Here is a 19,009-nt window from a genome sequence, read left to right on the forward strand (position 1 = left end):
TGCATTTAGTGCTTTTTTCTTGGGAATGAGCCCCTTGCACCATGGATGGGCTCAGTCCTTGGTGGTAACTTTCCTGCTGCTACTTTCCCAGTGACTCCAACTGCTCAGTCAGATGGAACACAGATGAAATTGATTCTTTTCAGATCTTTGATACGCTGTTTCCATAAAAACAGATGGTTAAAATAATAAATTGATTACACTCTGTAGAACAGGTTGAATTAAAGAATAGGGCATGAGTTCAGACCTACTGGATTCAAATTCCAAATCTGCCTATTACTGGTATGATACACTGGCGGTATGGTTATCATCTAATCACTTCAACTGGTCTTCACTTTTCTCATTGAAGAATTGGAGTAGGATAAGAATAACCACTGGATCACAATAAAGGGCCGACACAATAGCCCTACCAACATCTTTGGCATGATTCTGGCTGCTTAATGAATGCCCAATATATATTATTTGTATTTATCATTCACCATCTATTAGAAAATATATTGTTATGCTTTTAAACAGTTGATTATCCTCCGTATGATGGAATCCCTGGTCATTAAATCCCTCTTACACAATCATTTCCTGACGGTTGACAATTATTACTGTGAGTTCCTTTGTTTCAGGCTCCCTAGTCTGACAATATGTCTTTCGATTTTACCCAGGTATTTTTTTTTTATCTCATATAGAATTTGTACAACCGATGTGCCTTAAACCCTTCTCTTCTTTTGAATATCCCACCAGTCCTGTATTTCACTAAATATTTCATAACTGTGCTTGCATTAGAGAACTTTGTCTTCTAGCAAATAGCAATACTGTCCCTATCTGTAAATTAATGCCTTCACACCTTAGCCTGACACTGAGACCCTCTGTCTCTAACCTACTATTTTTCTGAGCTCCGGGCCTATCCATGCCTTCCAGTACACTTTGTTCCAGCCACATAGCCCCCATGTGACACGCTCATTGCTAGCCCTGTGCCTTGGTTCATACTTATCCCAGACTGTTATCCTTTTCAAACCTCCTAAATCATAACTACTCTCCTATTATAACCTCTACAAATTCACATATTCTCCTATTGGAAATTCTAGAAACTCAGATTCCTTTCCTGAACCTGGAGGAAAGCTTTCATGACCCACAATTTAATTTCTGTGATGCTCTTTGCTTTAATTAACCTGATGAGTCTGTCATGATTCCAAAACACGCATGCTTCTCCCTATCACACATGTCTGCTTATAACAGTCTGTCAAGAAAAAGGCTTGACTGCTCAATAAACAAGTGATCAATAAGCACCTATTGGCCTTTCCTTGTCAGTGACTTTCATTTGCCCAGAGTAGGGTGATCGTTTCAGAAAGTGGCAGGAAGAATTAAAAATTTTATTTTTTAAACTTTTAATTGAGAATGGTTTTAAATTTCCAAAACAAAAATTGTGAAGTTATACAGAGTTCCCACATCTACCCTGCACTCAGCTTCTCCTAGTGTTAATGTCTTTTATTTGACTACTTGTCACACTCTAGAAACTACACCCACCTTCCCATATTATTAACCTCATATTAAAATTAGAAATTTTCAAATTCTTTCTCTAAATAATGTCAGGAAAACTAGTTACTTTCTGCGAGTTTTGACATCACCAAAGATCTGAGAATTCATAGAGGGCTGAGATCACAGAACACCTGGGTTCTGCATTCATTCATTTGAAATAAATTTATGCACAAAAGTTTTCATCGTTACCAAAAGTATCAGTTGAGCTCTTCCTCTGTGGAGATACTTACTGGAGATACAAAAGGGAGCATGATGTGGTAATTGCTCTAAGGATTCTAGAACAGCGTATGGCTAAAGAGCTCACACATGTTCTGGCTTTGGGACATGATGCAGTATTAGGGTCTTCCAAACTCAGCTCTCAGTGCCATATGCCTCAGAGTGACTGTCAGGTAATGGATTAACCCAGTGTGGGAGGGTTCCATAAGTGTCCTTACTGGAAGGATGGAGATGTTCCAGCACCCAGCGCTGGATCCCCAGCACTGTCACAGGGGCTTCCTTTGGAGTAGCACGAAAAGAAGCTGCAATAATAAAAATTCAGTTAGCCTACAGATGGACCACCACTCAGTATGCTGTTTAGGTCTGTATTCAGGAGGACAGCCCACTTTTTCCACCTGAGTTTGGCTTGAGTGGTGCTCTATCCACTGGAAGATATTGAAATTCTCTGATGTTGGAAAAGGAAACATGTATATAACATCCTATCACTACCAACAACTAGGAGAGGGAGTGAGAAGGCAGGAAAGTGGCAGAAGGTGCTGATTCAGCCTCTGTAAAACTCAGAGCAGCAAATCCCTGCTTCCAGGTCCTCTCCATGATCCTCAGGGACAAAGGACAATTTGTCTGAAACCTGGGAGTGATCTGCTCCACCCAAACCCCACCCCTTGCCAGCTCCCTAAGAAGGTTTCACACTTTGATTGTCGTCCTGAGAACTCCTTTCTTCCTGTGGTTTCCTATCTCCAAAGAACTCCTTCTCCTTTCCAAACTGAGGAATGCAGACAGAATAAGTCAGTTACCTGACTAGCCACGGGACAGGGTACGTGCAGTGACAGGAAGTCACATCTCAGAGTTCCTGCTCCTGGATGGAATGTTTAATGGTGCTGTCCAGGGAACGTCAGGACATTGGCTCAGCCTCCAGGCAGGAACAGACTCTTCTTGGCAAGGGTACTTTTAGTTCCGCTTGCACCCCCAGAGCGAGCCCGACAGACTGATCAAGGCAGAGACAATGCTGCTGCCAGAGCAGACGTGGAATCCTGGGATCTAGGAGAAACTGACAAAGAAAGGCAACACCACCGACACTGGCGTTTTTATCCACAAAGGGTCCAATGGTGTCGAGCAGAACTGAATGAGGGGGAGCATGATCTTTCACAGAAATTAAGCAATTCACACTACCCACTCACAGACTGCATTTTGAGAAGGGACAGAGACAGACTGAGATTTAGCGATAAGCGTTCTGAAGCAGTGAGATCCCTAAAGGAAGAAAATGGTGTGGTGTCCCAGAACAGCCACAGTAACCTTGATCCTTGAGAATCCAGACACTGATCCTATGGAATTAATAGAGAGAAAAGATTACTCAGGGTCTAGGGATGAGGAAGCCAAGACTGGTGCTTGGAATCCACCACTGTGGGGTGGGCATTTGGGGCATTTGGCCTCCCACTTCTGACGTTGGATGGGATGCTGGCATCTTAGAGCACCTGGAGTTGAGTCCCAGCTCCACTCTGGATTCCAGCTTCCTGCTAATGTGCACACTGGGAGGCAGTGGTGATGTTTAAGTACCTGGGTCCTTGCCTCCCATGTGGGAGAACTGTACTGAATTCCTGGCTACTTGATTCAGCCTGGCCAGCCCTGGCCATTGTGGGCATTTGGGAGTGAACCACTGGATGGGAGTCTCCCTTCTTGTCTTTCTCTTTCTGTCTATATGTGTCTTTCTGCCTCTCAACAAAATAAATGAATAAACTATTTTTAAAAAGAACTCATCAATATATATGCAGGAACACTGGAAGAGTCAATGGCATTATGTGACATGAGTATGTGTTCAGACTTCCTCAGAAAAGTTATTGATCATTTTCATAAATCCTTAAGCTGAAGAACAAATTTTCAACTACATAGATAATAACTATTGTCTATATCAGGGAAAAAATGTTCATTTAAATTAGGAAATTAATTTTAGCAGATACACTCCAGGTTACTTGTGTAAATGTAGTAGTATTGTAACATGTATAAAGGTAGAACGAAGGTGACAGAAATACATGATTCAATTAGTCAGCACTTCAGAAAACTTCTTTTTTGTCCCACCCAAGACAGCATAACATCAGATAGAAACACAAAATGCATAACTAATACTTTCATTTTTATTGCATTAACATACACAATTATCAGCTGAGCAAAATTTTAATGAACTACAGAATAATAGGAAAACAATCCTATGTAAATTCAAAACAAATCCAGTGTTACATATGCCAAATAATGCAACTGAAAGCATAATGAAAAAATCCATTGACTGAATTGAACACAAAAAGCATGCAGAATATCACACAAAGAATATTTGGGTTTGTATGTCAATGTCATAGAGTATTAAAGATCTCTTTATACTCCTGGATAAATAATTCATTTCATTTGATTGGTGAAATTAAGTTTAAGGATAACATGGAACCGAAAGTTCTAGTGTGTTTTTAGCCAAATTTCGTCTACAGTCAAAGCACAAAACAGCTTTACATTGGCCATTACTTCAATGGAGAGTTCACTCAGCCGCATCATGTCTCTGCATAGTAGGGTGAGATTTACAAGAAAGGGTAGCTGAAACACCGCAAATGGTGCTACAGCTAAGCTCTCAAAACACTGCTGAAATAAACATGACTGTTATCGATTAGTTACTTTTATTTCATCCTGGACTGCTTTAGTTTAAACCTGCCTTCATCCTGAATTATAATGTACATATTACTTTCAAGGATGCCACAAAATTTAAGCTGTCAAAGATGAAGTTGATGCTTATAAAGCACATAAAGTCATCTTTTGCTAAGTTAATATTAAACTAAACACAATAAAAATGGAAAGTAGGGGCATCTAGAACTCTTTCACAAAGTTTTAATTCATATTTAATAACCCAACTTGCCCCCCAAATTTTAAGTCTCAACTATTAGGTACTAAATTGGGCATAACATAGGTCCACTTCTTTTTTCAGAGACTTGTTAGTCATGGATATGAAGGAAAAACCATTAAGCTGTCCTTTAAACCTAAGTAAATTTTCTTTGGAGTGACTTTAACACTGAAGAAATATTTTCAAACCAGGTGGCACAACTTAATCCTGCAAGATAGTTGCTGAAATTATATCTATATTCCCATGGACACATCGTATACTAACACATAAGAATACAGAGTTAAAATCACAAATATTTGGTAAGCAGTGGACCACCACCTCTGTAGTATGTTTAAAGTTACTTTTACATTTTAAAATCCCAGGAAGTAGCAAAATTCTGTTTGGCTAAAGTGTGAGCTAACATCTCAGACTTGGCTCCTTTGCTTTAATAAACAGTCCAGTTCAAGTCTGATTTTAATCCTGGTCAAGGAAACACATTGGTCTATGCCAGACTCTCAGAGACTGCCATAGGGAGGTGCAGATAATCTACAAAGACGGGAAATTGACCCGACATGCCAAGGTTGGTCTGGGGCTGGCTACTCGCTGTCTGAATAGAAAAACAGGTTACCTGCAGGCTTTTGAACTATTGATGTAATTATTGTAATGAGGCATTAAAATGTATTAAAAGATGCTATAGACCTTCAAGACCAAATAGCCAGAACTGAAAATAAGCACCTTTTTGAAAATGCCAAGGAAAAAAGTCTTCAGAACTAGAAACTATCTCCTTTGAGGGTCTGCTCCGCCAAATACTAAATGATTTTTGCATATGTCCTACATTGAAAATATTTGGAGGCATGATTGTTTTAAATTTGAGCCTTTTCCAAAGAGAATTTCCTTCCAAGGCCTTATTTTCCTACAGTTGAGAACGGACACCATATGACTACCACATCCATAAGAGTACAAACAATAATTCCTAGTTTTAGGCAACACCATGGCTTTACCTTAAGGACTATCAGAGAGTCATTCAACTCCCCAAGATCTGGAATGTGGAAGCCTATCCAGCAACATGAGCAAGAAGCAGAGTTATTTGACTTTAGAGAGGAGGGCACTGTGAAGTTACAGGACTGAGTTTACCTGTAATGAGGCACGTATTTGTGCACATGCGTGGCCTTCATAAAGAAGGAGATACCTTTGCCATAATACAGGTAAAATTTTAACACAGGGAAACTTTAAATGATTTTTTTTTTGACAGGCAGAGTGGACAGTGAGAGAGAGAGACAGAGAGAAAGGTCTTCCTTTGCCGTTGGTTCACCCTCCAATGGCCACCACGGCCGGCACACTGCAACCGGCATACCGCGCTGATCCGATGGCAGGAGCCAGGTACTTATCCTGGTCTCCCATGGGGTGCAGGGCCGAAGCACTTGGGCCATCCTCCACTGCACTCTCTGGCCACAGCAGAGAGCTGGACTGGAAGAGGGGCAACCGGGACAGAATCCAGCGTCCCGACCGGGACTAGAACCCAGTGTGCCGGCGCCGCAAGGCGGAGGATTAGCCTAGTGAGCCGCGGCGCCGGCCCTTTTAAATGATTTTAAGAACCCTTAGCCAATACTCTTTTGGAATCCATGACTTCAAATACAAAGGCAAGCATTCACAGTTAAAGAGGAAGGATATAGTGCCAACGAATGGTTTTTACTAACCAGTGCTGAAGACAGGCTGAAACAGGCATTTGTATGGAATCTTTCTACCCCAATGTAATAAAAGAAATTGGCTGAGTTGCCCCTTATTTTAGATCATGTGGATAAAACATTTACTCCCCTTATGCCCGATACTTCATATTCAGTTATCAAAGGTAATGTAATGGTAATTACAATGGGCCCTTTGTTTCATCCCCACTGTAGAAACAATTGTTTTGGTTGCTGACTTTGCGACTAATCAGACTTATGTTTAACTTAACTGGTAAATAATGTTTAGTTGAGAATCCCAGAAACTAGCCTTGAGAAAGCCAGATTAAAATTCCACAATGATCTGGCTCTAGTCATTGTGATCAGAGAATTGGATTCATGGCTGCAAGCTGCCTGTTATCACCTGAGTGGAGGCCAACATGCATCTGGTCCTTTTGTTTTTCCCCCTTGCTCCTGACCTCCTTTTCAGCTCCCTTCCAAAGCTTTCCTGCTACCTTGAAAATTTAGGATGGTGTTTGTGACAGGAAGATGTACCATCTCCTCGGGTTGCTTCTTGAATAAACCTGATTTCCTTCCATCAACTGTCATCTCTAAAGTATTGGCATTCAAGGCTGGAGCAGGTACGGTCTTGCTATAACAGTGAGAATATTAAGCTAATTAATTATCTGCCTATTATTATCTTCTTTGAATTACGGAGAATATGGCAAAATTATATATGTTTTGCTTAAGTTATATTCTCTCAAAGAAATGCAGCCAACATTTGAAATATCTATTTCATTATCAACTGACAAATTTGATCCCATTTTCCAAGAAGATTGTATAGTGTGGAAATAAATTTGTTTTTAAAGCAGTTAGACTTTGAGCAAGATTCTTAAGTTCTTTAAATCTTACGTTTCTTTTAACTATGGAATGGAGCTATCCTGTAGGTTATTGAGAGGGTTAAATAATAGCTAGCATTCAACACAGAGCCGACTCATGACAATTACCCATAACAATGCCTATGTTCAACCTCAGAGCTAATACAAATAATTACATGTTCATGTATTTAACAATTGGCTAGGCTTTTTGAGAATAATTTCACCCAAACTTGCAAACAACATTACTAACTCCGCCACATTTGTGTAATTCATTCACCCAACACGACTTATCAAGCCACCGAGACAAGTGTCCCCTCCTCCTGGTGATGAGGACGCCTGGCTTCATAGAACCACACACACTCCCCGCCTCCTTCTGGGAAAGTCACCTTCTGCAGCCACTCCTCATACTACCCCTGCCACCTCTGGCACTTCCTTATCCAGATCCCTTTAGAACTGCTCAGCATTTACTCCTTTTCTTCTCCAACATGCCAAGCTCATGCAGAAAGTCAATCCACTTATTGTGTTTCCCACCAATCAGTGGGGACAGTTGGATGCCTTACTGCAACCTGAAGCCATGATTCAAGCACCACATTCCAGGATACACACAAGGGTCTGTGCCTGCAGGCAGGATTCTGATCAGCTTGGGCTCCATTGGGAGACACATCTCTCACTTACTGTGAATTCTCCCTCTCAAACTGTTCATAAAGGAAACTATTCATGTGTAAAATCAGTAAAGTTTTAAACTACTGCTTGTTTTGTTTGCTGGAGAATATATTCTTGTTTATGTAAATTATTTAAAATTTAAAATGATATTTAAAAATTTAATATTCTCTCTATCTGGCCAGCATAGTGTTAATCATTTTGAGAAAGCTATCTTCAGTTATAGATACATAGTTTTAATAGCTTCCATGCTCCTTTTTTTTCCTAATTAGGCTCAAAGGCCAAAATGGAAACTCATAAATTATTATGTAAGTAGACACTTTTGTCATTAGTCTTGGCTTATTTATTTGGTGGTAGCCTTGAAAATACTAGAACTAAACATATCATAACTTTATGGAAAGAGAATCAATAAAAAAAGAAAGAGTTTTCATCTGAATGAATATTGTTCCTGTGTGTGATATGTAACCGTGAACAATAAATTCTCAGGTTACATAAATTTTCCAGTTTACCCAAAAGCAACTGTTAAAATATGGGAGCTATTTCTTTTCAACTGGATGCCCCTAAACTATCCAATAAATGAAACAAATATTTCTGATTTCACAAAAAGGAAAACATATAATTGCTTCCTAAATATACAGTAGACAGTCTGTCCTGGCAAAAATACAGGCTGACAAATGTAGTGCAGATTTAATTCACATTGAAATTCTGGTGCCTGCTATGCCTACCTAGAGAATTACTGCAATAATATGGAAACAGGCTGGGTATTCCACGACGAGTTCACCAGAAAATGGTCGATATCACCATGAAAGTCTCAGATTCCATTCTACTCACTCTGTCACTGTATAAAAATCTGTATCCATGGGAACCACAATTCCTGGGATGGAAATGTACACTTGACACCAGAAAGAATAAGAATGTTCTTGGGAGTAGAAATGCAAAAAGAATAATAATTCTGCAAATTGAAATTCAAAATTTAACTAAAATCTTATAGAATATATTAATGTATAGACATCATATGCTTAAGGAGAGAAAAGACGGGAGATTATTGGTGCAGGGAGTAAGAGGACAGGGCATTGACTGGGGTGACTGCCTGGGTAGAGCAGGCCTGATTGCCCTTTCTGGTGGAAAACTGTTAGAATACTTAACAGGATGCCTAGCCAAGAGGTAGGAGAGTTAAGACCACTCTGAAACTGTTTAGAAAGCCATTGAAAACACATTCCCCATTGTCACACACTAGCCTTTCCAGCCACTCATTACCGAATCTGATGAACATTAATTACTGCATATGACAGTCCAAACTGCACACTTAATTGTGTATTCACAATTTTATCTTATTACAGCATGACTTGAATCAGATCTCCTCTGAAGCTAAGTGTGTCAAGAATGCCAGACTGCAAGAATAGACCTCCTACTGTGGCTATTGGAGCCCTTGTCCCCTGTACCAAAAGAATTTTAGGGGGAACACAAACAAGATTTTCAAAGGCTAGAAGGCATATTTCTGAAAATAAAGACAATACTCTATTTCATGATATAGTCATAGTTTGCACTCATAATACAAACAGATGGGAATAATTAGCAAACTAGAAATTTGGTGTGTTTTTTCTGACTCATTCAATAACTATTCAGAAACTCCATTAGAACCATTTTAATCAAATAATGTCCATTTGCAATAAATAAAGGAGAGATTGATATTTCTCACCTTTCATGTTTGATGACAGCCTTTTAGTTTATTTTTTCTAATTGGAAGAAAAATCTTTAGTAGATAACAATTTCATAGATATTTTCCAGGTTATCCTTCAGATTCCAGTAAAAAGTTTGGCAGTGACACTGGTGATAACCAGGGTTGGTAGTGTCTTCTCTCTCTCAAGGACTGCCTTTTTGTTAAGTTAAAATACACTGATTTCACTAAAAGAGAAAGGTGGATTCTGATTAGCAGGATCAAGCGAATGTATCAGTAGAAAAAGCAACAGTTTCTGTGATGAGACTTTCAAAGATGTATAATGTACCACCAATTATCATCCCATTAAGAAATGTCTGGCATTCATCTGCAGATAGAAAAACTAAATATAAACACACCCATTAGGGTTATGTTTATTGCTAAGATTTATTTAACCATGCTTTATGGTACAAAATTTCTTAATATCTTTGCTGTTAGTTTTTCTTATCTATAAGCATTTATATTATCAACAGGTTTGAACTAACTCTTAAATTGCTACCTACTGCAGGAATTCACTCAGGTGAACAGATGTCTTTCTCAGCTTTAGGCATCTTGTTTTTATCGTACCTTTGATAACCTCAGCAGATTTTCTCATGGGACGTTCACCCAGTTAAAGTTTTTATTGTTTTGTTTAATTATAGTTGCTTGCCTTGAGCTAGGCTGAAAGTCTACCTATAAAGAAGAGGTCTCATTCACATCTCATTTTGAGTAAATTCATTTTTTTAGAAGGAGATGGAGGTTACTTGGTAACTGTATGATTTCAATGTATTTCTGTTATTTTGGCATCCAATACTACATTCTAAATTCAAATATGAAAAGATGATGTATGGTTAAGCAGACATTAGAGTTTCCTAAATGAGAATCAGATTTTTGTGTATGTGGCTTTGAAGCTACAACATACAGATAGTGGTCTGTGGTCCAAAAATAAAATTCAGCTTTTCTTAACTATAAATTCATTTTTCTTCCAGCCAGAAGGATGTACCATAGATACTGTACATTTAGAGCAGGAAAGGGTGGTAGCATTTCAATAAAAGAAACTCCTGTTTGTCTCAGCTGCAATGATAACTAAGAAAAACACAGTAACCTGTGTTTCTTAATTTCGTTTGTCCTGGCCTTGTCTTTCAGGGGGTGGACTCTGTCTAGATAGTTACTGTGGGTTAGTCAGTAATGCAAGAGACAGAGTTTACAGTTTTCAATGTCTGAGAGTTTTATAACAATGAACCCAAGTGATCTAGTGTTTTGAAGGATTGAAATAATTCATTATAATTAAATGAAGTTAACATTACCCCCACAGCTAATAATGATCTATCAACTAGATCCATCTTTGTTCATGTCATTTTCTACAAAACGCCCTACTCATGTTCTCAAAGTTCATAAGCTCATTTTTATGCATTATTTCATGTAGACTTGCCCTTCTAACATGAACTCTTGTTGTCCACCAAAAGTGACATGGCTTTTGAAATAACTCATCAACATCAATGGTGTACAAGCAATAAGTTACAGCTATTTTATTGCAATAAAACAGAAAAGGGAAAGGATTTTAAAATTCCCTTGAAAGGGAATCCTATGAGTGAGGAAAATGTGAAACCGCAACTTAACTCCTCTGAAGAGCTTATGAAGGTCCAACTCAAAGAAGAGACTGTGAGATAAGGAAAAGGAGACAGCAGTACACTAGACTCAGACTGTTATTAAGTTCATTACAAACTCAACGAGGGATGAGCACAGAGACCAGAGTTATAAAATGACCCCAGTGTCTTTTATTTAAAAGAGTGTAACTTAAATCTACTGCTTCATTGCCATTGACTCTGCTTTATCGTTCAATGCTACAATTCACAGAGATATATTTTACTCAGTGCCAAAAGGTTTTTCAAACTTGCTTGCCCTTTTAATTACACTTGCAAACCACGACAACTGGGTTTTTAAAGTCATGCAGAACTGCTGACACCTCCATAAGTCATTCTGAGATACAGTTTAGCATTGCATTTCTCAGTGAGTGACAATGCTTTTCTTCCATGCATGTGTTATGAAGGACATAAAACTCAAAAGTACATGACTGGTGAACACAGTAAAACACTAAAAGGCACATATGTGATATTAAAACTCCTTGTAACATTTATGCTGTCCACAAGGAATTTCACAAATAAGCTAGACTGATTTCAAAATCTGGTAAGTAGCTTGACTGCTCAAAATTCGTTCATTTATGATGGATGTTACCATAATCAGCTGGCAATGGATACAGATATCTATAGATTGAAAGTTTTTCTCTATGGCAGGAACCATGTATTTCTTCCATATTAGATGCCAGCTTAAGTCAGGAAAATAATGTTTGCAGATGAGATGGAAAAATATTTTTTTGTCTTTTGTTGCCATTGAAAACCAAATCAGTGCTTTAATACCAAATGAAAAGGATGAGTGGACTCGAACTACCTAAGATAAGCTGGACTCACTTATGTCTCCTCTGTTCATGTGGAACAGAATATAAGGCAGTTGTGATGGGAAAGGCCGAATGACACTTGAAGGCATCATTCCAAGCACACATCAACCATCAGGTGTGGGCACACAGAGATGACAATGACATAATCCCAAACATGTTGCTTACACTGGTTCAGCCCCCAATATATTACGTTATTTGTGAGTAAACTCCAAACCTTAGTGAAATTACAGTTAATCAAGTGTAAAACAGACAGTGTGGTTAGCCAGGATTTTGTAATACAGGCACTGGAGAATAGTGATTTCAGTAGGTTTGTCTTCCTCTAAATTCTCTCATGACTTGCACTGGATGGATTTTCTTCTTGGCCGAGCCTCGTCTGACAGCTGCACAAGTCTCCTCTGGCCTTTCTTTCTTAATCAAGGGTTTCTTCGCTGGAGTCTTCATTCTCCACATCACAACTGGGTGCCTAGGCCCCGCAGGACTCTGAATTCGGATGATCTTCGTTGAGGCAATGTAAGACATTTTCACTGTTTGCACTACAGCATTCATTAAATTTTTGGCTGCTTGGATCAGGGAGGTTACACTGTCCAACTGCAGGAAAAGAAAAAGAGCTATTATTTAAGAATGCAATCAGAAGTTCAAAAGGATCCAATGTTATAAAAACTGAAAAATGCTACTTTGTTTTACCCCAGAAAAGAATAAATTAATCCTCATTTTATACTCATAAATATATATAATTATCTACAACAATCTGTCATCTACTTTTGAACATTTATCAGTTTATCACATGCATTCATAGGTATCACAGTCTGTCTTCCAAGATGGTATCTTAGAAGGACACATTTCTTTCTCTTTGTTTTCAATGAAATCATACAAATTTCTCAGTACCATAATCCATACAATACTATGAAATCAGATGGTCACTGCATTCTTTGTAAAGATCTCTCTATTTTCAAGAATAATAGAAAGTGCTTCCCTGGGGGAATGTGTGGTTTAAGGTAAATGTCGTATCATGTGTGGGTGTGCATGTGTGGGTGTGCATACCCGTATCAATTCTCTTTTGTGAATAGTTCCTAAATAATTGTATCTAAAATAGTCTCCTATAAGAACAGAAATTCATTGTATTTTGCAGCATGTTAATATAGAAAGATGCAAAGCTCTACAGTAAAAGTTGAGTTTAATTTCCAGATCTGTCATTTGGTACCTTGGATATATCATTCAACCATTTTGACTTGTTTCTTCAGTTATTAAAAAGAAAATAATAAACATAAAGAAAACAGTGGATTAACTATCAAATAGTTGATTGTTCTTAAAAATAATCCTTTTTTCCCATGAGGGTGGCAAAAGTCCCTAATGACAAAGATAGACTAATGAAATCCCTAAAAGAATTACCTCCATGATTCTGTTTTTATTTTATTTTATGGATTGTTCACAAAAAGCAATCTCAGAGAAAAATAGAATGATATTCCTACAATTTTGCCAGACAGCTTAGAGCAAAGCCAAGTTGATTCATTTTTATACATCCAATACCTCTTCCATTATTTTAGTTTGGCAGATTGTCATCCACAGCCAACTCACACAGGAATATGTGCCTCCACTGTCACTCCACTCTGATGTGTGCTGTCAGGTCTGAGACTCACACACTGGCTCTGTACTAAGTAAAATCCATCAGCAGCTGCCTGGCCTGAGTATTCTACCTTTGCTGTTCAAGGAGTCTCATCGCACCTACAGAATAAATGAGCAAAGCAAAGTCGTAAGCTGGGGTTATGTGCCTGGGGCAGCGGTCTAGCTGCCTGATTCCTGGGAAGAAAATTTAATTAGTTCTATTATATGCCAAGCCTGAAAGCCTTGAAAAGGTAACACCAAAAAAGACACATAATTTGAAAAGCAATAATATCTGGCGACTACACATCTTTAAGTCTCTTTACTTACTGAAGCCAGAAATGTAAAATCTGTGCATGTGGAGGTATGTCAAATGTTTTACAAACATTAAACATGACTTGATGTAGGTCTGCATGCATTTAGGAGGACACTTAGAGCTTCTAAATCTATACACAACTTAACATTAGTCTTTCAAAGGAATAACACACTTTACTTACTAAATTATTCTACAAATCAATCACAAGTTAAAAAAATCAACTGATCAATAATTTAAAGGTTTTCATTAAAAACCTCCTGGAGTGCTGTTAGATTCCAGAGGCATTTTCCAATGCCACATTAAGGAAGAAACATGATTTTCTTAATGGTGAAATAATTGGGAATCCTTGGTAATGCCATCCCTCAAGCATGAAGATATTGGTTTATCCTGAGGGGATCACAGCACCATAAAGTCTTTCATGGAAGCAGGACGTGGGGCTTCCTGTCAGTCAGGATTTTACCAGTGACTTTGGCCTTTCCACACGAACTCTTAGATTCTTTTTTTCTTCTTTCAACTCTGTAATCTTGTCATGCATAGACTGTGTTTATCTCATGTCCCTTTGAATTTTCCACATATGTGCTACAAATACGCCAGCAGTCCCAGTAAGATACTTCGGCTTAATCCTTGCCTCACGGTGTGGAAACTGGATAGTCTTCTTTCCTCACTGAATCAGTAAACCCCTACCTGTGCTATTATGATCTTGCTGCTGACAAATCCTTTGGCTTTAGAATCCTAAATGGCTACAGTCATATCTTTTTCTCTGTGTGACTCAGAAAAACCACAGGACAAATGATTCCTCTTGAAGAGTGTGAAGACTTGATTTGCAGTAAGATTAGGGCAATTGCTGAAAGAACAGTGATATGTCATGAAGAAACTTGGAGAGCACATTATGAGGTCTTCTGAGGTCTAAAAACTGTGTGCTCCAAGATGTATACTCAGCTTTTCTAGAAACTGCAGCACACAGAAGCGATGGACAAAAAAACAAAAACCCACCTAATGGTAGGAAATTGTGTTTCAAGTTCAAGTAGTATCTTAGGTTACTTGTAGAGGATACTATATGCAATTTAATGTCTGTAAAAATATTCTACATCCATTTATCCAGGTCCACTTCCATGGAAAAATCATTTGGGAGGCTGAGTTGTGGCACAGTGGGTTGATTTGCCATTTGCGATGCCGGCATCCCAAGCTGGGTGCTGGCTTGAATTCCAGTAGCTCTGCTTCCAATCCAGCTCCCTGCTAGTGTACCTGGGAAAGCAGCCAAAGATGTTCCAGGTATCTGGGTCCCTGCTACCCATGTGGGAGATCAGAATAGAATTCCTGGCTCCTGACTTTGGCCTGGTCCAGCTACAGTCATGGCAAATACTCGGGGAGTGAATCAGCAGATAGAAGATATTTTTGTGCCTCTCTGTCATTCTGCCTTTGAAATAAATAAATAAAACTTTTAAAAATAAAGAAAAATCATTCAAAGGAAGGACTCCATAGACTCCTCTGTGTGAAAGCAAGGACAAATTTGAGCAGAGTGGCGTCCCACTTTTGAGCCTGTGTGCAATTTATTACATGAAAATTTCTGAACTTTACAAATGTCCCTGTGCAAGACAAGACTATTAATTCATTCTAAAGATCTTGTAGAGCACAGCTATCAGATTATACTACTCAGCATCACAAAATCTCTCTTACAAATCACTTTAGTTAACTGAAAACTCTTCCAGGCAAATGTAACGTGAAATGTTTACCATACAGTAGCTCTTCTTGCTAACATCTGGTAACACTCCTCTCCAATCTGGATGAAGTGTTTTTGATCAAGGTATCAACTGGAAGCACTGTTTTTTAAGCCCCTCATATCTTCTATGGTTATAAATACATTTTTGCATGCACATAATGTAAGAAGCTTCTCTCCCATTCTTCTGGAATTAGAGACAAGATTTTAAATAACCTTTTCAAAGAGGATTCTGGCTGAAATTAAAAGCTGCTTTCCTAGATTAATATGCCAGGCACTTATATACATTATAAGTAGGAAGATAGCCATCCTGTTGAAGTTGGTGATTCCTGCACATTCTCATAGCACTAGCATGTTTTCAAACTACCTGGGCCTGAGAGCCTATTAATGTCACAATATGCTTGCTCAGTTTTATATTTACCCAGGTAAAATTTGGTGAGCTATGCCTCTTTTTTCTTTAGCAACCAGATGAATAAGTGATTATGTTCAATAAATTAATTCTTCTGCTAACTGAGTGATGTATTTCCCAATCAAAATAATGTCTATCTAGAGTTTTATTCTATGCTATCATCATATATGAATTATGATTTTATTATGTGTCTCTTCTGTGTTTGTTTTATATTATATATGGTTTTGGTGAAACCACAGTACAAATCTGATTAGTTCTAAAATGTTTTCAAATAAAGTGCTTGTTCTTCTCTGAAATATATCAACAGTATTCTGCTACAGAAAAGAAGAGGTTTAAAAACAACAAAACATATTTTCCTTTTCTTCAGAAAATGTCAAATTTTTGGCCACATAACTATATTACACTGCTTATGCATGTGTATATATGTATTTTCTAGGTAGATAGATAGACAAACAGACAGACACCTGGAGCTCATTACAAAATTCAATATGAAGAATCTGTGATGTAAGTCCTTGACAATTAGGTCAATTTGCAATGTCAGCTAGCATACCCTTGTCTCAACTCTATTATAGTTATTAATAGTTAAGGGGGACATTCAAAAAAGGCATGCTAGATTTTCCTTCTTTTGATTTTGTCTATTTTTCACCTACATTATGTCAAAACACTAGACTGCTTTTTATTGTACTATAATTCTGCATATTTTAGATGTAAAATCTTTATAAGAAACATACTTTCCATGAGTGTTCTAAGCCTCAGTGAACCTTGCTTCCATTGATACAGATCTCACATTCTTGCACCTGGTCTGTCACCTGAGAAAGCACTGTTTCCCAGTGCTTGTGTAAACTGCCATGCCAACTGTTTCTGCTGGGACTCCTGCAGAGAGAAAGGGATAGCATTGCCTGGAAAGATAAGTTTCCTGTCCTATAGCCATCTTTGTAAACTAGTACCAAGTGTAGCTCATGATGTTTGTGGGAGTTTCAATATTTACCTAAACTCAGGCCCCTGGTGGATAGTGCACCTGCCCAAAAGCAATACTTAAAAGGCAAATGTTTGGACTTTGCTTCCAAGGTCAGAAACTTAAGCTATAATAATTGTGAGTATCTATCGTATCCTATTGTAAATATATGACATAAAGAAACAAACGGCAACCCCATGTGATAAATACTGTTGTTATCTTCATTTTATAGATGAGAAAACAACACAACTAGAATACTTGATGATTTGTCCAGTGACCTGCTATTAATTGGTAGAGCTGGAATTTGAAGCAAAACATTCTAACTAGTGTTCTTATTCACTACATAATCTTGACTCCCCTAAAATGCTACTTTCCACATGTGACTGTTTTCAGTTATTGAATTGGCAGAAAATTGCACTAACATTAGTATAATATTTAAAAACTTAAGTTTTTCTTTTTAAAAATTTTTTATTAATATAATAAGATTTCATTTATTTCACAGATATAATTCTAAGAGATAATCACAGTTGCCTTCCTTCCAAGTTGACTGTCCAACAACCCTCCTTTTAAGTAGATTTCTCTTATTTTTATAATGGATATTGGTATCAGGAAAAATGAACATATCTTACTTGCCAAAGCATTTTGTTAGGAGAGTGTTTTGATATGTTTATGTATTAATTTCTAAGTAGCACTTTTCGGCAATACCAATAAATAGAAATACTCAGTCATCCTTAGGTGCCTCTAACCATTTAAAGACCTCCAGATGAAGACTATTTCATAACAAAACATTTTAAAACATTAAAAATGATTGTAAATAAGCAAGTCAAAGAAAAAATCTAGGATATGCAAATGAACATTTATTTAACCTTTATAATGTATCATAGAATAAATCAATCCTGATTAATAAAACATTTTACTGATTCTAGAATAAAATAAATCCATTTGTTTGCCTTTGTTTTGCAACAGAAACCTGAATTTGGTCCCCTGATCATGCAGTTTCTTTTTAACACTTTCTTAGTTGTAAAGTGTACAGTTAACCACTTGGAAATGAGATAATGTCAGAGACAATGTCAAAAGAGCATATGTATATGTGTTGGTGAATAGCAAGAAATAGCATAAGATAACAATTTCTAAAAAGCACATTAAAATATTTGTGGTCTTTCTAACATAATAGGTGTCATTTGTATCTCCAGATTGATCTATGGTAATAGTTATATAGGAAGAAATGCTTAAATATATATTTTTGAGAAAAACTCTAATTCAATATGTCTTTATGATTAACCTGGAACCTCTCTTGAGGAACTAATTATATACTGAGTTGTTTAAGGCAGTATTTTGTTTCTGAACAAATTTTTAGAAGGATGGCCTGTATTAAAACCATTTTCCTATTAAGATACATTCAAAACTCTAAACAGCATACTGGCTTAACCAAACAGGGGTTTCGTTAAAGCTAGTCAAAATGGAGTTACATCTCCAAATTGAAATTGTCAAGCTTGTAATTAAATTGACAATGTAGCAAATTCTCTGAATATGAAGAGTTATTCCAATGGACTACTGGTATAATCCACACAGTAAATGTGTTCTTTGCCAACTCTCCATCAGAACAGGACAATAAAAAAGGACACTCAGTTGAAAGGGGAAAAGTCAATGCATGGAATAACTAAAGAAATTTAACACTATTGAGAGGGCTGGACTGAAATGAAGTATGACATTTATTCAGTTGTAATCTTGTCCTGTAAAAAGCATTCCCAAAGCTAATTTTTTTCTAAAGCAAATATTCTATATCAAAACATTTGCATCACCTTTAAAGGAAATAATCACAAATATAATGCCAATTAGGAAAGCTATTCAGAGTGCCTTTTCATTTTATTTGTAACAGCTTGTTATAAAAATATGCAGGTTGATAAAATTGGTGGTTAGCTGTCCTTCAACCATGCTGACATAAAGACAAATGCTTAGCAGAACTAATTTTCAATCATAATTATAGCCCTTGTTACACAGATTTTTAAAAAAGTATATTCTTTTTCAAGGAGAGCTAGAAGGAATGGGTTGGGTTTAAAGTAGTT

General features: G+C 37.4%; 1 protein-coding gene across 4 annotated transcripts in view; it reads right to left on the bottom strand.

Annotated features, from left to right (window-relative positions):
- Window positions 1–3,854: 3,854 nt before the first annotated feature.
- Window positions 3,855–19,009, bottom strand: part of CTNNA3 (catenin alpha 3) — a 1,675,875-nt gene continuing 1,660,720 nt past the window's right edge. For all 4 annotated transcript variants that reach the window (XM_070057731.1, XM_070057732.1, XM_017348752.3 and 1 more), the window contains one exon: window positions 3,855–12,535. In XM_070057731.1, coding sequence (XP_069913832.1) covers window positions 12,248–12,535 — 288 coding nt within the window. In that variant the 3' untranslated portion in view covers window positions 3,855–12,247. The remainder of the gene's footprint in view (window positions 12,536–19,009) is intronic.

Source organism: Oryctolagus cuniculus, chromosome 15 (assembly GCF_964237555.1).
Source record: "Oryctolagus cuniculus chromosome 15, mOryCun1.1, whole genome shotgun sequence".
Taxonomy (NCBI): Eukaryota; Metazoa; Chordata; class Mammalia; order Lagomorpha; family Leporidae; genus Oryctolagus; species Oryctolagus cuniculus.